Genomic DNA, 23,369 nt, shown 5'->3' on the forward strand with positions numbered 1-23,369 from the left:
TCCTCTAACAGTACTTTAGTGGAAGAAACTACAACTCAACAGTTTCTCAGTGCATGTCCCGATTCTCTCTGAGTGCTGAAAACTTTTAGTTATGCCTGTTTGAAGGAGCTCCTTTTTCAGCTTTGGCCTTTTGACAAGAGTACAACACCAGCATTATAAACCAACACATCATATTTGCACTAAACATATGTTTCTCTTTGTCATCTTCTTGGCTGTGTGTAATGGAAGAAATCAATACTTATATATGGAAATGCTTCTTGACCGTACTGGAGTCTTTCTTAATGGAAAGTATTATATTACATTTCTCCTGCAAAACTTGCTCTTGTAAAACACTGAAGTCTCACTAATACAATTAGATCAGGGTTCATTTTGGAGGATTCTGTGACACATCATCCTATTGATTCTGTGCAGTGTAGCCTGTCCACAAGTTCACATCAAGGAAATTATTGCCTGAGGCTCATTCAGTGAGAAGGGCAGCTTGAAGACTAGACTCTATTTTACAATATTCCTACTTAAGCTGAGGTATGAATATTTTCAGTGGTTGCTGTCCAAGATGAGGCAGGTGCCTGATTGATGCTACGTGCAATTTAGCTGTAATGGAATTTAGGATGAATTGCCTCGTTATAGTTGTGGAAGTCCATATTATAGATAAAGACATGAATATTTGTCATCTAGTTATGCTGTAGTATAAAGCTTTTTTTTTTTTCCCAGAGTTTCACTATAGATTCCAAAACTAGGACAACTCATACTTCCATCATTATAAAGGAATGTACATGTACAAAAGTATAATTTTTCAAAAAAGGTAGAAACGCTCTTAGAATGAGGTCTTTTTTTCTTTTTTGTATCGTTATTGCTGGGAAACAGTTGGAAACAGTTCCTAGTCTATTTCAGTGTTGCACTGAGAAGCCACTTAGAAAGTACACTTTAGAGATGAAGGTTTAAACTCCATCTTGACATTGACATTATTGAAATTGTGTCAGTTTGAATTATTTGTCTACTGTTAAGGTAATTGTAAAAGGTGGTGAAATGTTTTTCTTTTGTCCTGACAAAAACAAAACACTTGAAACACATCTCGATATAATGCAGTCTTGTGCAACATCACTGCTGTATGTTGAACCATATAAAGGAATTTTCACCTTTATCATAATGTCAACACAAAACTGAACATTGTAGCAATTGCAAAAGTGCACCTTGGTGGTTGGCACTATGGCAACCACTATATTATGGAATTGCGTTAGTGTATACATGAGAAATTTTAATATTTTAGATCATGTAATTCTGCACTGAGGGCTTTATTCATTAATTACTTAATGCTATCTCACTTTATTAGTATTAAACTCAGTTTTCCAGATGTCATACTGTAGAATTCTGTCATTTTTGGCGCTCTTACTATCATTACCGGTTTCTACAATGATATGTGCTATAACCACCAAAACCAAGACAACATTGCTGGCAACGCACAAAAACAGCAATAAGTCTCACATGCACATAGCTTTCACATACTGTGTGTTAGTCAGCCAAGTGTAATGCCCTCTGTTGTTTCGCAGGTGACCACTCTGGTGAATACCAGCAACAAAGGGCCATCCAGTAAGAAGAAGGGCCGCTCTAAGAAGGCCCACGTCCTGGCAGTGTCTGTTGAGCAGGCTACCCAGAACTTTCTGGAGAAGGGTGAGCAGATTGCCAAAGACAGCCAGGACCTGAAGGAGGAGCTCATTGCTGCTGTGGAGGATGTTCGCAAGCAAGGTGAGCTTTCATGTTCTCATGCAGACTCAGTGCTTGTGCTTTTGCAGTTGTTGATTACCCAGTGTGCAGTTGATATTTTGCGACTAGATATCTAGTAATGCAGCTTTGCCTTAAGCAATGTTATGATTGTTTTTCTTTTTCAAAAAGCAATATCTGAATCATTATCCTCAGTCTATAGCATGCTGTATGATTGTGGCTTGTTCCTACACTTTCAAGCGCATCATTCATTATCTGTAGTGGGTCCCATTGGAACTATTTTATCTAATTGTTTCTTTTTTTTTTTTGGTTACTCTAACTTTTAAAAAGACCAACTATTTAGGATTTGCATCTTGTTTTTCAAACATCCAGTTTGAATCTAAGGGTGACCAGAAAATATACGTTACTTCTGAGTAGCACATGAAATCTCAATCTTTAGCCTACATCCTAAATTCCTCTTAAAGCATTTTAATTTACTTAAATGGATTTACATCTGCTCACATCTAACACATGCCTGATGTACAATTTTCAGGTCAAGTTGGGAATGCAATGTGCCGATGCTTACATTAATGAACAACATTCACATAAAGAGGAAATGACTGTGAAATGCGTGTGGGCTTCAGGGGGTGAACACAAACATTTGGAATATACTAAACCACCCCAACAATTGAGCCTATTTTACGGTTTGTTTCGTTTTGGTCACGCCGTTTCAAAAGTGTAACAGAAACTTTAGATTTTAGAGTTGTAGTGGTGTTGCATTGGATTTCAGTAAAAAGGATATTTATATTTTCCTTTGCTTCCCGTTTAGTATGTAGTGTCCTTGTATATGGAGTAGGCAAAAAAAAAAAAAAAACAATTAACAAGACAGAAATGGGAACAGGCTCAGGCTGACAAACTCCTACTGGTTAAAATAAGAAAATGGCAAAAATGACAAAAAAATGAGGTGGCAGTCATGACAATGTTAATACATGCCCCATGTTGAGGTACTGCATTCACTTGTTACAGCGGTTTGTACATTATTTTTGGGATGCACTCAGTTTAGAAGTTCTTACAGATTTCTACCGATACTGTTTAGCATCATTATGATTAGAATGAGTAGCCCTGCTGACACCACTTTCTGTTAAAGTGTGTTTTTTTCCTGACATTAAAGGCTGCACAGGGAGAGTAATTGACTTAAAATTGTAATGTTTGGGAAATGTAAGTGCTCTGAATGTCAGAGCGTGTCAAATGTCTGCACAACTTTAGCAACTTAGACGGATGCAGAGTTAAGAGTGGCAAAGGCAAATCCATTAAATATAAAGGATTAGTACCCATTAGTTTTGGGCTTCACTTGGTGCATGCAGCCTCATGAATGTAATGAGTCTAGTTCTGGAGTTGTTTACCCTAAAGTCATGCATCGTTAAAGCTTCGACTGTCTGTGATGGTGAGGAGCCTTGCTGAATTTTAAGACATTATAGATGCCCATTCTCATTAGCAACAATTTGGAAATTGCCCTGTTGACACTGAAACTCGTGCATGCATGCGGCTCTTCACGTTCACAACAAACTGTGCTCGGTCTTTCTGTGAGCATATACTCAAATAGAGCAATGTTACAGTTGTATGTAGTTCTCCAAAGTTTCTTTTTTTGTGCTGGGTGCAAGTCAGTGAGCCTTTATGTGAATCAAATGTTTGTCCTCAGAATGGAATTGGATTCCCTGTTCTGTAACTACATCAGCAGAAAGAGCAAATGGAGCTCAGCATATGTTGTGTTGTCGCTGTATTCCTCATCCTGCACTGTCAGCTCCACTTGGCCGCTGGTGCTGTTGAATACTGACTTGACTGCTTTGGCACGCAGCTCTTCTGAGGTGTGAAATAGACTGTTGCCATACAGGCCATCACCACAGCTGACATCAAAAAGGACAAGATCAATTTTCCTACTTGCTAGGCGTGCCGGCCAAAAACCCAAGGAAAGCTTTGTTTAAAAAGTTTATCAAAGGCATTCTGTATCTTCTGGGCGTGTATTGAATTAATACAGATTTTTACGTTTGTGTATGCAAATGGGCACATTTGGACTCAAAATAATTGCACAGCCCCTTTTTGACTATTTTAATGGCAAGGCTGTGTCCTCTGAAAAAGGCAATGAATTAAAATTAAGTACCTGTCTAACACAGGAATAGGACATGAAAGTTAATACTCCACATCTCCTAACCTTTTACTGACAGTATGAAAAGATGGGCATGCTCAAAAGCTCTTCAGCACACAAGCGTACTGCTAATGGGCACTCTTAATTCTCTCTTTACACTCCACTTCCTTGCAAGATTGGATGTAAGTACATGTCAGGTCATCAGGGAAGACGGTTTATATTAATAATGTCAAACTTACGAGCTTGGAAATACAACATGTTGACTGTCTTCAGCAGACTCGAACAGACCTTTTGCAGCAGCTGGAACCGGCTCCTTCCAAGTGGCATCTTCTGTCTAGTGAATCGTACAATGCATTTAAATCTGTCATCACCTCCTCAGACCTCTGTCAGTGTGACCTCATCATCCCACAACCCCCTTTTATCTTGTCCTGATTAAATTAGATGCTGATTTCAGATTGGGGGTGGGGGGTGGGGGTAGAGGAGGGTAAATCAGATCCTTTGCACTGTCAGTCTTCAGTAGCTCATCACTGGGCCAGACTGAATTATGGCACCACCAGCAACAATTTGAGTGTTTATGAGCTCATTTGCATTCGTATGTGCATGTTTTTTTCTTTGCCTCTGCACCGACGACTGCTATGGATCGAGGCATTAGGTTTTCAAGTTGTTCGCCCGCCCATCCAATTTTCGTGTATGCGATATCTCTGGAATGAGGCACAAATATTTACTTGTACTCAAGGATGAGCTGATTACAGTTTGGCGGTCAAAGGTCGAGGTCACAGACTTCATGTCTGTCCTATTCTTGTGAGTGCAGTATATCAAGAATGCCTGGAGGCAATTTTGTTTCATGAAATCAGACCCAAACATCTCCTTAGAATCAAGGATGAACTTGAAGGGTCAAAGGTCACTGTGAACTCCTAGAACATTTTTTTGGCCATTATCTACAAATTCATTCACAAATTATAACAAAATTTCACACACATTTCTAATGGGAAAAAAATGATAAAGCGATAGCATTTTCTATCCAAAAGGTCAAAGGCCAACTTCCCTGTTTTGCAAAAACACTTTTCTGACCAATACTCAATGCTGTAACTGACATTCATCTACTAAATTAAAATTTTCTTTTATTAAGAGTACTGGGCTATTGGGATGTTTCAGCTGCATTTTTCATTAATTAAGATTTTACACATCAACATTTGATAAACATCTTTATTTACTCAGTAAGTTCTATTTATGGTCAGAGAGCTGGCACTGGCAGTGTTGACCTGATATCACTCTGCTACTGACCCAGCTGGGAGAATTTTCCATCATTATGTAGAAAGTCACCTTTTTTTTTCACCGATGGTTGTATTTTAGGACAGTAAAATTTCACGGCTACGTAAACGATCACAGAAAAAAAGCATTTTCAAACAATAATTGTGCATTTAATGCAGTTTGTGTCAAAGTTGGAGATATGGGGGAGGATGAAAGATGAAATAATAGTTGAAGGGAAGTCATAACTGAAACCATTTTGTTGCGCATTATGTAGGGCAGCAGTTCATCAGTCAGGATTATTCTGTACCATCTGTTTTCTAACAAACAATACGGTTTTATGTATTAGAGTAGGACTGGATTTCTATTTTTTTTTAAAATAACAGTATACAGGAAGTATTTAGAACCCTTTACTTTTATTGTGTTGTAGATTTTATTTCAAATCCATCCATCCATTATCTATATACCACTTAATCCTCACTAGGGTTGCAGGGAGGCTGGAGTCTATCCCAGATGACTTAGGGTGAAGGCAGGGACACTATGGACAGGTCACCAGTCTATGACAGGGCTACACTTAGAGACAGACAGCTAAGCACACTCACATTCACACCTACGGACAATTTAGAAACACCAATTAAACCCGATACATTGGGATGTGGGAAGAAGCCGGAGAACCTGGAGAGAACCCACACTGCACGGGGAGAACATGCAAACTCCAGACAGAAAGGTCCCGGGTGTCCTCACTGGGACGCGAACTGGCGACCTCTTGCTGCGAGGCAACAGTGCTAACCACCGCTCCACCTTGCAACCCTTTATTTCAAATGGATATATATAATATATATATATAAACAACAAATTGTAAAAAATAATCATTGTATGACATCTCTTAGAGTTCTGTTTTTATTTTAATTTTTTATTTTTTGACTTAAAAAAAAAACACATTAAGTGGGACATTACACAATTGAAAAACCAAGTCATCGGTTGTTTCTGGTGGACATGCTATGTAGTGTTGATGCTGTTTCTCAACTACACAAAACCTGCATATGCACTAATTAATGTTGGCCAATGTCCCTGCCATGTTTCTAGTGTTGTGACCTCTGAGTTGTGGAACTTTCATGATATACAGTTCAGCCTCCGGTTCAAGGGACCATTAATCATCCCACTGTATTTATACAGACACAACATTATCATACTTATCCACAGCTTGTGTTTGACAATACATAAATAGATGAGTGATAGCAGTATGCAATCACATGCCCACACATTCAAGTAATGTTTGATCATCCGCTCTGCTTACTGTTTCCTTCTTTCCCTCTTGCAGGAGAGACGATGCGTATTGCCTCGTCAGAGTTTGCCGATGACCCTTGTTCCTCTGTAAAACGTGGCACCATGGTGAGGGCTGCTCGCGCCTTGCTGTCTGCCGTCACCCGCCTGCTCATCCTCGCTGACATGGCTGATGTCATGAGGCTGCTGGCGCATCTTAAAATTGTAAGTGTTAAATGGATGAATAATATCAAGCTTTTATGCATCGGAATGTCTAAGAACGACTGGACAAATGTTATTATTGCAAAATATTTCCAAAAATATTTAAGCCCAGATAAATCCATTCCTTTTGCCCTGTGTAGCCAGGAAAACATGTTAAATGGCAGGTGAAGAAAAAGAAGAAGTACTTGAACTTGCTAACTCGCCACTCCGCTTGTTCATACTATTGTTTGTACTGCTCACTCACGATGGATCATGATTGTTTTCGTGTGATTGTTTTGACCACAAGTAACAGCGCTAGGTTACCCCATGACTGAATTCACCACATACCGTTAGCTGTAGTAGCAGTACGCGTAGTTGACTTATCTAATGGTAAGTTAGCAATGCACATTACATTAGTTGTAGCTTTTCATTTAGAATTAAATTACTTAACGTGAATATATGTCACTAAACATAGCGAATAAAACTTCAATACATTACCTGGTAATGGTTTTCAGATTTTCATCTGCAATCATGGTTAACAACTCCTGTGATCTCACACTACTTTACAACATTATCAAACTACATCTTTTGTTGTTGGTTTGATTGTGAGACCTCCCTAACCCCAATTTCCTACTGTGCATTTAACACTTAAAAGAGTTCAGAGAAACATGTTTACCAGTTGGTGTGCCAGTTGATTTCTTTGTGTCAGGGTTGTAGCTAAAAGCGGATCATTAAAGACTTAAGAAAAAAAAAGAAAAGAAAACAGATTTCCCTTTCTTTTCACAATTGATAGAATGAAGTGCATTGTTTTAGACCGGCATGGAGAGTGTACATTACTTCGACCGGCTACTTTCTGGTGCTGTACAGTCCACACAAGCAATGCAGGCTTTCAGTACAACCTTTGCATGCACTAGCATATAGACAATGGAGGACAATCCTGGGAACACATCACACTGTAGTGCCCTGGTGTGATGAACTATGTACTCACTTATTAAAGTCATTTGAAGAACATGTGTCTCTTAGTCACTTATTTTGCCAGCAGCTGTGGGCTTTGTAAGAGAAGTTAATACACAGTGCTACAAAGAATGATATGCGTTTGGTATAATCTGAAACAAGCTCATGCCTGCGTGAATCTTCAGTCACTCAGTTTGTCCCTCTCTCACAAATCTCACAAATTCTTGAGGCCCACACAAGGGCTTAGCTCAAGCCTGTATAAGCCCTGCCATCAAAGGCCACTTAAAAGTTATCTCTCTCTCTTCTCTCTTTTCCATTACATCTTCTGCAACACTTTCATTAGGGATAAAAAGGAGTTGAATATCAGAACATACTCACAAAATGGGTTGAGACTGCCGAAATGCGACTAACTAGAGTTGCACAACCAAATAGATGGTGCCTCTTTTAAACCTGGTTGCAAATTACAAAAAAAATAGATATTAGATTATTTTGAAACAACCAAAAAAAACGCTATAACCAACATAGCTTATAAATTATGCATATTTAAGTGTGTCTGCATAGTTTTTGAAAGATTCAATGTGTGTTTGTGTGACAGGTGGAGGAGGCCCTGGAGGGAGTAAAAAACGCGACCAATGAGCAGGACCTAGCCAACCGCTTCAAGGAGTTTGGAAAGGAGATGGTGAAGCTTAACTATGTGGCAGCCAGGCGACAGCAGGTAACTGAAAGCCCCCTCTCTCATGCTCTGTCTTTTTCAGAGCCGCTCCTGACTTGTGTGTCTCAAGGGGGAAAGCTTCTAGAAGTATCTCTTCTTAACAGTTGCTAATTGATGAAGTACTGTTGTAGTTAACTGTGTGAGAGCACTGGGCATTTACACATGTATTCAAAACAGTTCTACCTATAATCTGACTGGCACACTTTGAAGTTTAGTTGATGCATCAGTCACTTCTTAGCATGAAGTGCTGGATGTTAGTTTCTGACAGCAACTCCACAATCGAACATTGTTTAATCTGTGCAACATAAAGAGCATTGTCTTGTTATTGTTAACTTTAATAGACAATTAGTAATGTGATATTATGGAATTAAAGAAGATTACACAAGATGGAACTCTTTCCTATAGGGGACATTTTGTGAATACTTTTTCAGTATTTTATACAGTTTGCGTTTCATATGAAATTTAAAGGCCTCTGTCACTGACCTGAATGAATCGACTTTATAGCATTTTAACAACACATGTATAGCACTGATTGGTGCTTTATATGATCAGTTTTAACTTGATTGTATAGTAAGCAAAATATCCACTTCAGTGCTTATTAGGCCCTGGAGAATAACACATCAAAGTGTTTTTTAATATAGCCCCTTGTGTGACAAAAAGCTTTTAAAGGATTTTGCCTACAAGTGACATATTGGCAAGCATCCACGCTGCCGAGTTATTCCACAGCAAAGCGCTGAACTGATTTTTAGCCAGCTCCACGGTTACTGATCTGCTGACACTGCCCTAACTTTGTGTGGTTGGAACAATACCAATTCATCAGATGGAACATGAACTTCTTTTTTTATTTTTTTTTACATGAGATATCTTGACCTGAGACCCCCTTTGTTCTCTCTTTGCTCAAAATCCCCCACAAGCTTCTTTGCAACTTTTGCTGCAGCAGTTTGAGGATTTTTTTCTGTATGGACTGACTACAAGTGATTGTTAGTGCTTATCTGAGAACCCTTTTCACCTTCTCAGGAACTGAAAGACCCCCAGTGTCGAGATGAGATGGCGGCTGCGCGCGGGGCCCTTAAGAAAAACGCCACCATGCTGTACACGGCCTCACAGGCCTTCCTGCGCCACCCAGACGTGGCAGCCACACGTGCCAACCGAGACTACGTGTTCAAGCAGGTCCAGGAGGCCATAGGAGGCATTTCCAGTGCTGCTCAGGCCACCTCTCCCACTGACGAGAAGCACGGCCACGCTGGCATTGGAGAACTGGCTGCTGCCCTCAATGAATTTGATGTAAGTCAGCAAAATACTCCACTTAGCTCATATATATTCAGTATCTGGTACATCCCTACTGGTAAAGCATGCTAATGACCTCTTCGAGGCAATACACTAATGAAGACACCTTGTAGCTTAAAGCTCACCTAGATAAAGGCTTCTTTTAACATTATAGCTTCTTTTACAGTAGTTGTATCTATATGATCAATTTGATTTGACATTTCCTCATCTAATATGAAGGACGGCTAGTTGTCCTCCTTTCATAGCCTTTTCTGACCATAACAAATAAATGCACATGTAATTTGGGTACACCTTGTTTCAAAGACTTTGTATCACTATTTTTCACAGTACCGCTATTGTGCGCAGGTAAACCTTTCCACTATCTACTGAGTCATATCCATTAAACATTACTAGAAATAGCCTCCTGTATATTATCTAGACCACTTTGTGAAGGCTGCCACTATTGCTGTGTCTGCATGGGCGACATCTGAATACCCTTTCATTTTCTGTGCATTACTTCTCTCTGTCTCTTAATGTGTGTGTGCGTTCGTATGGTAATTTGGGTGTTTTTTTAATTTTTTATTTTTTTAAAAGTTCTATTTTATTTATTTTTTTTACATGAAGTGAAACATAACTTTTCTATACACTGCTATGGTTTCCCATCTCTGTTGAAATCTGCACGTTGCAAACTTGTTTGTGCTCAAAACGAAGTTGTCTTCATAAACACGATGCTCTGCTGCCATCTAGTGGACACACACTCACAGCAAACTCTTGATTATGTACACTGATAGCCTTTTTTGCTATTAAGCAGACTGTGTCTTCTTGATGTTGGACCGGTATCAGCCCTGCCATTTTTCTTTACAAGCATCTTCATTAAAATGTGTTCTGACAACAAATGTCAGGTAGCATGGAAAACCAGGACTCTATCTACTAAGGAGCAGCCCTAAAAAACTCTGTTTAAAGGTAAATGTAGTACTTTGATTCATGTATCAAATTTTCCAAGGCACACATTTGCCCTTCAGCTTGTGTCATGACTGATGAGGCCCGGACTGTATTTGCATATAGATTTAATACATTTGGCTGACACGTACAGAACAGCTATAAATGAATGTGGCACCTTTTCCCTCAGGCTTTCCAACGTTGCATCAACACATTACAATTAATTTCTAAATACAGCTACAAATTATTTTTATCTATACAGTGAGAATATTTAGATATACAGGATAGACTGTTTTAGAAATAGGTCAAAGATTGTAGCATTTGTGAACATTTTCCAACGATGGCTATTAAATAAAATAGTTAAAAAGTTCATTTTATTTCCAAGAATGCAGTTTGTTGCTAATTAATTGGAGTAAAGATTTTGTCATAGAAGTATTAGCTGTGATTTTTTCATGAGAGTATGCGCTTTTATCAGTCAATACAGCCCTAACCAACTAATTTTATTAGGATGAAACCATTTTACACACCCAAAGTGACAATGTTATTTTCTATCATTAGAATGCAAACCCACTGCGCTCTAGGGATATTTAATTTAGTCTCGCAGAAGGCGCAGCCTTAACTTTTGTTGTCAGACTCGTTTCTTAACTTGACATTTATACTAGCTAACCATGTCTACTATTAATGTGTTGGAAATTACTTTTTTGTTGCTTTTGTGCTTGTACATTTTCCTTTTTAAATCACATTACTTGCTTGCATGTCACAAAATCTACATAACTGAAAATAGCTGTACCTTACCCTGTGCTTTGACAGCAAATTTCTCCCTCCCTTATTTCTTCTTTTACTTGATACTACTGTTGAGCTACCACAGAGTCTTCCTTACCACCTCCACAATTATGCCGAATCAGAGGAAGAAGCACATTATACTGTTATGACTGCATATATTTAGACAAGAATAAACCTATTAAAAGACCTCAGAGTTTCACTAATTGGGAGCCTTAGGTAGGTCATGTTATTGGCATTTTAAATTTATTATAATTTAGGCTTTAACATTTGATGAATAAATCTTTATTTTTAAGATTTAATGCATTTAATTGTAACAGTTTTTAACTAGACTTTATTTGCATGACAGAACTTTAGTGGGAAACAAATAGGAAAAGTGACATGAAACGTGTCAACTGTAGTAGTAGTAGTAATGAAGTAGGAGTTGCTACGGTGATCTATAAATGATAAGAAATTGGTTCTCTTAGTGATTTTGTTAATGATGTCATCATAAGTTTACTGCTTAATTGTCATGGATGACAACAGGCACTTACGTGTAGTAAAATGAGTTTTAATATTAATGTATGAAAAATGGTAAATACTTATTGTCTATATAGCATAAATATATTTATTTATGTTAAGGTAAATAGACATGATTTATGCTGTATATAACACTGTGATCAGGAACACACTTAATGCAGAAACAGTTGAAAGACATGACCCATCTTCATGCTCTAACGAAAGATGTAATGTACTCATATCCACATTTATAAATCCAGTAATTTAGCTTTAATCACAATTAGAATAGTTTTCTTCCACACTGTGACACATACTACCCTCCCCTTTCTTACCCCTTGTTTAGTACGCACACAATAGAATAGAATAGAATAGAATAGAATAGAATAGAATAGAATAGAATAGAATGCCTTTATTGTCATTATGCACATGTACAATGAGATTAAGAGCAGCTCCTTCAGTGCAACATAGAATAAAGAACAAAAATAAAGAGCAAAAGATAAAATAGAAGAGACTTCAATGTAAAATAAGACAAGTTATATATACAGTATAAGTCATATATATACAGTATGAATTTTAGAAAAATATTGCACATGCAACATGCAACAAACAACATGCTCTTTTTTTATGGTGAAGTGAACAGTCTCTGTAATATGACATTTAAGTGCTATATTTCACTTTTTTTTTTCCCATCCAAGGTTGCTAGTTTACTGTATGTGACTGACCTCTTGTGGTAATAGTTGTGAAATACAAGTACTACACATTGAGAATTAGTGTTACTGCTATTTCGAGAAATGTCAGACCAGTAATGTGAAACATAATAACATATTAGATGAAAAACGAAAAGCTATTTTAAGCTAAACGATTAGACACTATGGGAGAACTGTATTGCAGTTTCAACTGAACTTGCTGTCGGTCATTTTGCACGAGGCCATGGCCTATAGTAATCATATTGACTCTGTTTTTATGTAGAACAGAATGGCTTTTTAGAAAAGCAAAAGACGTGCATAATGTGATTCAGTTCGGCACGCAGACAGGCAGCAGTTAAATGAGACAAATTGCCCTTTGCTTAGCCCTCTGTGCTTGCCTGAAGCTGGTGCATGTTTAATTCCTAACTTACCACAGAGACACAGACGATGGTAAGGTCCTCTCAGAATAGTAATGAACTGATATACTAAGCTTTGAGGCACGGCACTTAAAAGATAGTGTGTGCGTGCAGGACTGGGCTTCAGGTTTTGTGCGCATGTATCTTTAGGTAGGGCTGTATTTGGGGGTAAATCCACAAATCCACATTAAAACCACCTGCCAAATATTGTGTTGGTCACTCTCTTGCCACCAAAACAGCTCAGACGTGATCTAGACGTGGGACCCTTTGGGGGGGATGTCCTGTGGTGTTTGCAGCAAACTGTTTGGGTCCTGTTTCTTGTGCACGAGGGCATCTGTAGATCGGGCTTGTTCTGGCAAGCTAATTTGGATTGAGTTTTAGTGAGGCCATCGTCCCTTGAGCCATTCCTTAGCAGTTTGTGTGGTGTGGGGCGGCAGGGTGCTGAGTCCTGCTGAGGTAGGCTGCTGACACCAGGGAGTGGGGAGGGGGGGGTGTCTTGCTTGATCTGCAGCAATGCTCAGGTGGGTGGTATGTGTCAAGTAGCATCCACATTAATGCCAGGATGCATGGTTTCCCAGCAGAACATTGTAACAAGGTGATCAATATTATTCACTTCACCTGTCAGCGGTTTTAATGTTGTGGCGGATCGGAGCAGCGCAGCGAATTTATTGTAATACGATGATAGCCCAAAACTGTTTTCTCCTCTGTTTTTTTCTTTCCATCCACACACATCCCTGGGCACACACCTGCATGCTTGCTTTGCGTTTAGTAATGGTGCTCCTTTGGATGCTACTGAGTTGGATGATTGGTTTGAACTGTTTTGGGGCGGTGCAGCCTGTCTTCAGTCAGCATTGATCTGTTTCTCATGTGTTGACTCCTCTGCAAAGGTCTGATGCATGGATGGCAGCTCTAACTCTGACTACAGCACAGACTGTGACAGATATACACACAAATGTCCTTTATTAATGGAACTCTTTTCAGCTTATTTCTTATTTTTTTGTGGGTTGGTAGCATTAACAAGCTGTAATATGATGGCGCTCGTTTCATTAATGGATTTGAGTGTTTGGGTATGGACAAGTTGTTCTCTCTGCCAAACACATCATCATTGTGCTCAGACTGTTGGCTTTGACTCATTCGTTCTGTACCCTGTTACCACAGTTTCTTGTAGCCTCTTTCACTTTGACATCACAGGACATTAAGTCACACAGAAATGAAGATGTGTTACCAAAGGACACAGTGATTTATAGCAGTCTCACACTTAGTTAGAAGGTGCTATCATTCTGGAACAAGTATTTCTTTTTGGAGAGACTGAATAAGAGAATGTAGAGTACCTTTCATCTCCACTATCTTAGTGCCAAGAAAGTGCAATCATCTGTAAAAGAAATGAGAATATAGATTACATACTATGTGGATTTTCCCCATTTGTAATTAGAAAAAAAACATCCTGAGGACTTCATATGCTGCTGAAATAGAAATGGCAAAGATGTTGAGCACATTACGGCAACAGTCCCCGAACATGTACAGTTCCTGACACTAAAGGTTAGACAAGATTTTTAAATGCTGGGCACAGAGACAGGTCTATAGCAAGAGTGAAAGGGCAGCTTATGAATAAGACAAGGGAGAGGGAATGACCTCATCTATACCTTTTTTTTTTTTTTAAAGTGGCACCTAGAATTATTTTGGAATAAGTCAACTTAGGACACCGAGGTACAAGATCTATTAGGAGAGAAAAGGGGGGTCAGCATCAGTTCAGATTCACTCAATTTCAGCGTCGTTTGGCATATAACAAAGAGGCGCCATTAGCCCCACATCCACCTTTTACCTTTAAGAGTTCCTCATCTGGTATAGTGCAGGGATTTCAGAATGGTCAGAACATGTTGTGAAAGCTTTAATTCCAACATGTAGAAGTTTGTATTTTTTGAAAAGCGTTTTTTATGTCACTGATATTGGGCATGTGTTTGCTTTAGAAATATAAGTGGTTTCAAATGATTAAAAAATGTGATTGAGGGTTTTTCTTGGCTCACAATTAGGAAAACAGCCCATTTTGCTGAACTGACTTATTTAGATTTTGCAACAACTTATGAAGAAAAGTGCATCTTTCTACTGCACTGAATCCAACAAAGATAAGGATAGTCGGGTTTTAGGTTGCATTGTCATAACTTATTATAAAGAATTTTATATCATACAAATGCCAGCGATTGTGAAAAATAACTCATACCCTGCAACCTTCGACATTTTGCTCCCTTGTTCCTTGAGTGCTCGGTTAACTGGTAAAATCGAGGCAGTGCTCTCTTTTTACACAAATTGACCTTATTGTACTGTTAATGTGAATTATGTTTTTAATGGCCAGTGCTAATTGGCTGGTTTGCACCCTGAGTCATTGTCTGCTAACCTTTGTACCAGCCTCATCTGATTCCACTTTTACAGTCACACTTGGCGGAGATAATGCTCTTAAATTGGGTTTTTTACTATCGCAGACGCGGTCTGGTTTTTGGTATGGAAAACACAGCGTTACTGGGCGGCCACCTTAAAATTTGCTATGCAGGAAAAGCCCTGTCATGTTGGAACGAAAGTCTTTATGGAGATACAAACTCAGTGGGAGGACAGATGGAGTCGAGGCCCTACGGGAATGTGGGTGAAGACACACTGTAACACACACAAATGCTTGGATTTTTAGGTCACAGCACAGATACTCGATGTGGCAAATCTAGCAGAGGTAAAGAATTCCAACTATGCCAGTGCAGCGAAGTTATGAATTAACTGTAGAGCATTCTTATTTATGAATTGTATATACTGAACCTGCCTCTTGCAAGATTTTTCTACCACATATATGACATGTTCATTTCTGAGGAGCAGTGGCCGCTCTCTGTGAGGATTTTTATCTCGGTAGGGAAGGGACATACTGTCACTCGCACCTGTTAACTGGGTTGCACATTTTAATATGCAAAAAAAACCCAAAAAAATCTCTCTGTGTCTCAATGTCATTCTCTCACTTTGAGCCTCCTTATCTTTGTGCAGTCAAAAGCAAGAGGCACCTTTTTAAATTGTTGCTCTTTTGGTCTTTCCTGCTCTCTCACACTTATTTGAAGTGTCACATGAAGGCATCAACAGTGAACAGCAGCAAAGTAAGTGCTTCTCGCAGAGACCTTCTCAGTATAAAGCAATGCAAGATAAACTATGACTCGGGTAATGTAACTGAACTAGGAAAAGCCTGCCAGCTCAAGTATGAGTTATAGAGGGTCTTCCTTTTATTTCTCTGCTGCTGCTGCTGCTGCTGCTGCTGCTGCTGTGGCCTTCGATTAGATGAGCCAAGAATCGTGGGGAAAAGATGGGGGTGGTGTCTTTTAACATAATTGTGATTGCATCAAAATGATTGCCTCGTCCTCAGCTTTCATTCTTCTCTCTCAACCAGTAAATTAAATTTGTCCTCATTCTGAACAGGGACATACTATTATAATTTAGAAGTTTTTTTTCCCCCTCATTATTATGTCAAGTTTGGCCAAGTGATGTGTCCTTTTTGTGTCACATCTGCTTTGTGTAGATCAGTGCAAACAGGTGGTAAAAGGTGCAGCTGTTCAGAAGCATTAGCCTCAGCCTCAAAGCACACAGTACGTTCATAAGTATGTTCATACAACGACCAGCAGATGGCAGTGTTTAATTGTTTTCTAATGCTTGTCCATCCTTTCCCTTTCTTATTCCCCACCCTCTCTCGCTCTCTTTTCCATTTTTATCCCCTTTTCCTGCAAGTCCTTAGAAACAGAGATTTTCATAGTTGCTCAGAGCAAGAGCCTGCATCACCTCGTATGGTTTTGTGTCGTTAATGAGATGGAAGCTATTTCTGATTCCGAGATGTTTTGATGTATGTAGATCCGTGAATTGAGCCTTGTCAAAGAGAATTCAATATTCGATTTCCAGATACGGCCGTTCCAATATGACCCCTAAGCCCACATCTGTGGGATAGTATTGCTTTCTTCTCTTCCACATGACTACAAAGATAGGATGACTCAGTTAGCAGACCTGTGCTACACCCTCTCTCATCCCAGTCCTGTTGTGTCATTACAACTCTTGTATACCTACAGCTCTTGACATAGGAACACTGTGAACAGTGCTCAGTGGCTGTGTATGTACTGTATACACACACATAAAAACTCATCTCATTCACACACATTGCAGACATGCATACGCTGGTAGAGCCTAGCTTTGAGCCTGCGGCAGAGATCCAAGTCGCACTGGATCATTTTACCATGGTTTATATTTCCATCTGTTTGTCCTCCACCTATTTCTTGTTTTTTTTTTGTTTGCTTTTTTGGGGGGGTTATTTACACAGCATCTTCCTCACTCCCCCTCACCCCTGTCTCTCTCTCTCTCTCTCTCTTTTTTTTTTTTTTTTTACCATTCCTCTTTTCTCTCTCTCTCTTTCTGTTCTCGCTCTCACTCGTCTGATGTGATTTGAACCAATAGAGGTGTTTGAAATGTTAGCGTGCTTACATGCATACTCTGGGATCATTTGGTAGCAGCATTGTATTTTTATGCAAAACTCTCCTCCATATATTGCAGAGCCTGTAGTCACACTGCACAAGCATATGCCGGTCCTCGCTCTGCATACATTATGGGCTAACTATAACCGGATTTACTTGCTAGCTCAGGGAAAGTGTGCATGACAGCCAGTCCTTTGAATCTCACTGTGGCAAGCATTGCCTCCAAGTGTAAGTCGTTTTCCAATGCTGCATGCGTCCATCTGTGTAGTGACAGGTAATTGGACACATTTATGTTTACAGGATGACGCATTGTGCCACTCCTTAAATTACATTTAATATGGGAATTCCAATAAACGTCATAGACATCAGAACAATGAAGAAAGCTGATCTTTCTCTTTCTGCCTGGAACTCTTTTTGCATAATATACCTACATACTAAGAAGAATTTGATGCTTTGTTTTTTCTTTGCTGTTTTCATTCTTCCCTTGTCAGTAGGATAGATTTCTTTGTATGGCAGTATAAGCAACACAGACAAAAGACGGGGTCTTCATTGTTGGTATATACACAGTGACTGCCCAGTGACCTTTCCGCGTGCTTCGTTTGTGTATGAGATACTGCTGGACTAGCCTCTGAGACAGTGGCTGGGGAGCAACCTGGCTCTAATGTATGTAGATGCATTCCTAACTGAGGGATAGCTTTCTTGGTAATTGCTATATCAATCTGTGCACTCCTATCCTTGCTGTCTCATTTCAGGCTCTCTCTTATTCCTCTCCCACTTTCCTTTTTCTCTCTCTCTCTCTCACACACTCGTGCATGTACAAACACACAGCGTCTGCCACTTTCTCTCGCTCTGCATTGTCTCTCCTTCCGCGGTTTTAAACATGTGGGCGTTCAACACATTCTACAGTTACCTGTGAGAAACTAGCGGAGAGTAAAGCACTGTATCCTGCTCATCACACTTCCTGACACTTTGCTGGGGAAGGTCAGACGTAAACATGCACAGATGCCTAATCATGTACAGATGCACACAGACCCCAAGCATTAATAACAGCATCGAACACCTCCAAGTGGCAGTGTTATTGACAGGAACCCTGTTGTGTTCAATAAAACTCCACTCCCACTGTCATTTTCACCTTGGCTGAGCCACGTGCTAGCCCAGAGGTACCCCTCTTAATTACAACATCCTCTGCCTGCCGATTACAACACTGCCTCATTCTCCATGGACAGATGCACCTGTCAAGAGAAATATGAATAGGGGAACTAAGCTGAAGTAATGGGACATGACCAGGGAGATAGAGAAGTATTGGTTTGTTTGTTGCTGTACAGTAATTAGCCACTACCTGTCTTGTCTTGATGGCAATAAGGCATGAGCGAGTTGTGGAGGATACAGACAGAGAGTGGGAGGGGGTCATTGGTAAACAGGATCCATACTAGTTACAGTCACAGCTTAGAGTTCAGGATTCATTGTGCCTCTCCACGTACTCTTTTCTTGAAGCTCAGTTTGCAGCTCTCAGGTACAAGTCGGCTATACTTGTTTATTTCCAATTATAGATTTGGTCTCGTTAAGTGAGATTGATTGATGTTCTTATCACGCTGACTGATGTTCTGCAATGTATCACGATATATGAGATGGTTTATAATAACAAAACATTCCCAAATAGACCCACACTTCTAAAGTTGTCCTTAATTTATCTCTGTTAGTATTGCTTATTGTTATTAGCGAAATTCACACTGTTTTTCTTGGCTCATGTTCTCACAAGGAAATAAATGATTAACAAAAAAGCCTTCTTGCCATGTATGGACAGTCACTCCAAATTAAATGACAACAGCAAACAAAGTGAAGTACCTCACCACATCTTTAGACCTTTCTCAGCATAAATTTCGTAGGACTTGATTCTGAGTGGGTGTAGCAAAAAGGTATCTTGCCTTCTAGTCAGGGTCTTTTCTGTAGGAGCCTCACATGCCAGCTTGCCCACTCTGTTCTGTTCAGTCTCATGGATGTGGGGGCATGCTAGCCTTGCAGGTACAGTACATGTACGGTATGCAAGCATAGCAGACACACACACACGCATACACACTTCAAGCATTTGGTATCGTTACAGGTTGTCTTGTGTCACCATGGGAGCAAAGGCTAAGGTTTAGAGTGGACTCTCCTTTGGTCAAATTTGTCCTTATCATACAGGTAAAATGCACAGACAGAGAGGAGCAAGAAGATAGCGTTTCTGCTTAAGGTCAATCTGACTGTCCTTGCACGTCACACAAAGCAACAGTTTATTTGGAAAGTTTTAGATGACTTTCTGAAATGCCATATTTCCTCCCACACATATTCTTGCACTATTCTGGCCAATCCTATGGGCTTGTGCACAAATACATAAAAGCAAAGAGTCCTGCTATGCAAAGGGATATATCTGGGAGGGAACTCCTAGTGGATCTGAGACAAAATATAAAGAAAAGATTATAAATGAGTTGCTTGTCTGATTTTAAGTCTCCATGTTGCCAAGCTAAGCTCCCTACCTCAGAGTCTGGCAGTGTGCAGTTGAAATGCAAAATAGCCTTTTTTCTGCACATATTCCTTGGTAAACATTTCCATTTTTCGTCATTGTGCTCAGTGGTAAACATCCATCCATGACACAATATCCATGAAATTTAATTCACAATAACATTTCAGTTGGCTGGCTTAAGCTACCTGCTTAGGTTCTGCAGATAAGTCAGTAGATATACAGGGAAGGTATTCACACTAAGCTTTTGATTTGATATGATCATAGCATTTGTGGCATTTTCTGTTAAAGAAAATTAGGACAATTGTTGACTGAATTAATAAACAAGCATGATCTAGGAAAATGAATAGAGTGGCTGCTTCATAGTTAAAGACAGTAACAGTCACCTCACTTCACTGGAACAACAGAGGAAGTTGAAGCAGCTCAAAGACGTATTTAGTGCCTCTCTTTAGGAAGTCAGGAAAATACTTAAGTAGCCTGTCTAGGGTTTTGATGGTCAAGAGAAACCAACCAATAGGCAAACATGCTTGTTTGAATAGTGCAGCACTCAGAAACTTTTCATTTTCCCCTGTGGCCTCCAGAATGGCTGAGATGCCACATATCCCTGATCCATGTTTAAAAGATAGACTAATGCATCAGTGAAGTTGCTGAGATGAGTGTAGCTTTGTTGACAGATCAATTTAGCTGTCATTTTGAGATAACGGAGAGTTCTGTACTCCTAAGTACATCCACATACAACCATCATCCAGAGCCCAGCTCTCCCAGATTCTCCTCCATTTCTTTCACACACAAAGCAAATATAGTTTTCCACATCTTAAGAACAAACTCTATAGAAGTGTTGAGACTGCAAGTTGGTCCACATTGTACAAAATGTTAAATGCAATGTATTCCAACAAAAACACAACTAAAAACATTAACTTCAATGAAGGGCAATTAGGGGTTTCCATTTACAAGATGTCAAGTTTAAGTTCTCATTAAATTCATGTTTTAGTCAGAACTTGAAAGTTGAAAACACTCCTTGAGTGATATTGCAGCGTTGAGCCCGATGATGCATCTCTTCTCATCAGCACAGCTTTCACTGTCAAGACTTCTCTTTGCAGCAATGAAATAGACTGTTCTTTTATACTCTTGCTTTCCCGGCATTATGTCTTCATCTTGTTAGTTCCACATCTTTTGCCTTTATCCCCTTTCCAGTCTTTTAAATCTTGTAATGGTGCCTACTAAAGCATCCGCAGTGTGTACATTGCCACAGTGTGCAGTTGTTCTCTCACTTTCAGCCTCAATGGCATCCAATAGTAAATATGTCTTGGCTGAAGGTTGTGAGCTTCTTCTGAACGCTATCTTGCAAAAGCTGCAGCAGTTAAAATAGAATCTATTGAAAATGATCCTTCCTTCCTTGCCAAGCCCACTGGCTGCCTGTTCCCCAACCCCACTGCCTCTCCACTCAGAGGTAAGTACCCAGTTGCATATTCAGTAAAGGATGTTCTGATGATACATGCCTTCTCATTTAGCAAATCATGTGAAACACAAACAAGTAATTGAACACATGACGGTGAATCTTGCATGAAAAACCGTGATGTAACGTGTCTGTTTGAAGAGAGTGTGCAGTTTCACTGATCTTTGGTTTTTCATGCTTTGCAAATAGCAAAGTGAGGGATGCAGAAAATATTGCATGTAAAATACAGCTTATTCTTTTGTGCCTGTGTTGCTTCGGGTCATAATTCTACAAAATATTAGTTCAGGACTTCTAGTTTGGGTACTTCAGTACACTAATACAAATACATGACACGAACATTTCCCAACTGTTAGCTCCCATAAAATGATGCTAAACAATTACATAAACAGCCAATAAAATACATGGATAAATGGGAAAAAAAGAAGTTATTTTTTACTTTCAGTCTGTTGTCACAAGTCTGATCTGTCAGTCACAGGGCTGCAGTGAGAAGGAGCAGCAAGTATTGAGTTCCCTGATGTGCTCTGGTATTGAGCTCCATTCTTTTGATGCCATCGGAAATCGTGTCTCTGGGAATAAATAAAAGATCTACGGGAAATGAACAAATACTTTCAGCAAATGAATACATGTTGGTTATATGTCATATCATTGAAATGGTAACTGATATAACTATTTTTGAGTATATTTGCGTACTTATAAAGGTTGGAGAATCCATTCATCCATCCATTATCTATACACCGCTTAATCCTCATTAGGGTCGCGGGGGGCTGGAGTCTATCCCAGCTGACTTAGGGTGAAGGCAGGGGACACCCTGGACAGGTGACCAGTCTATCACAGGGCTACACTTAGAGACAGACAACCAAGCACACTCACATTCACACCTCTGGACAATTTAGAATCACCAATTAACCTCAACATGTTTTTGGACTGTGTGAGGAAGCCGGAGAACCCGGAGAGAACCCACGCTGCACGGGGAGAACATGCAAACTCCACGCAGAAAGATCCCGGGTGTCCTCACTGGGACGCAAACCGGTGACCTCTAGCTGCAAGGTGACGGTGCTAACCACCGAGCCACCTTGCAGCCCAGGTGGGGAAATGTGCTCTGAAAATTTTTTGTGTTGAAGAAATCCCACAGCATGCGAGGTATAGAACGCATGAATGTGGAGCTGTATGTTTTGTTTTGTTTTTTTACAAAAAAACTTCGCATGAAAATACTACTAATACTACAGAAAATACTATAATGGGCCTCTGTATTCTGACCTTTAGTATAACTTTACAGCATTACTTTTCATATTCACAACAGATTAGGAGAAACTATTTGTATCTTATTTCTTTTCATTCAGATTTGCATAATCATGTTAGTTAAACCTTTTTAAATTAAATATATACCTCATATTATTTTAGATAACTCAATGCAACCTGGCAATGCAATCCTCCAATCACAAGGTTGCCGGTTTGATCCCCCGTCCCTCCACAGTCGAAGTGTCCTTGGGCAAGACACTGAACCCCAAGTTGCTCCCAATGGAAGGCTAGCACCTTGCATGGCAGCTCTGTCGCCATTGGTGTATGAATGTGTGAATGAGAAACACATTGTGAAGCGCTTTGGATAAAAGCGCAAAGTCACCATTTACCATTTAAAGTAGACCTGTATTTTGGCACAGCATTGTAAATATACAAGAAGAACTGATTGGGTAGCAAGACACAAGTGAAACTAATAGAGCACAAAGATGGGGGAAAAAAAATAAAAAAATCCAACAATGATGAAAAGTAAAATCAATAGAGACACACAATCTAAGCAGCTTTAAAAATGCAATACAAAAAAATGAAATGAGTATGTAAGAAAATCCCAAAATAGTACATTTTACCTTGAAGTCTAAAGGTGAGAAGAGAATACATTTTGAAATGTTTTTTTCAAGAACAGCAAAAAAACCCACTTCCCGCCGTTCTTGTTCTGGACAATCTGCATGACTTCTCATTATGTCCAACCTCAGGCTTTAGGTAAAAAGCCAATTTAGCTCCAGGTAAGAAATTCTGATCAGCCTGCAAGTTTAACTCAAAAGCGGCTCTGCAGCGAGAAAGATGGATGGATTATTTGAGAAAGAATGCTGAATGATCACCCTCGTATGCTTTAAATTCT

At 39.5% G+C, this 23,369-nt stretch overlaps 1 protein-coding gene across 1 annotated transcript in view; it reads left to right on the forward strand.

Moving 5' to 3' along the window:
* The window catches only part of ctnna2 (catenin (cadherin-associated protein), alpha 2), a 322,230-nt gene that overhangs the window by 50,914 nt on the left and 247,947 nt on the right, over positions 1–23,369 (forward strand). Inside the window, exons 3-6 of the mRNA XM_008298545.1 lie at positions 1,548–1,743; positions 6,411–6,577; positions 8,103–8,222; positions 9,237–9,503. Of these exons, the coding sequence (XP_008296767.1) occupies positions 1,548–1,743; positions 6,411–6,577; positions 8,103–8,222; positions 9,237–9,503 (750 nt within the window). The remainder of the gene's footprint in view (positions 1–1,547; positions 1,744–6,410; positions 6,578–8,102; positions 8,223–9,236; positions 9,504–23,369) is intronic.

Source organism: Stegastes partitus, unplaced genomic scaffold (assembly GCF_000690725.1).
Source record: "Stegastes partitus isolate 25-593 unplaced genomic scaffold, Stegastes_partitus-1.0.2 Scaffold29, whole genome shotgun sequence".
Classification (NCBI taxonomy): Eukaryota; Metazoa; Chordata; class Actinopteri; family Pomacentridae; genus Stegastes; species Stegastes partitus.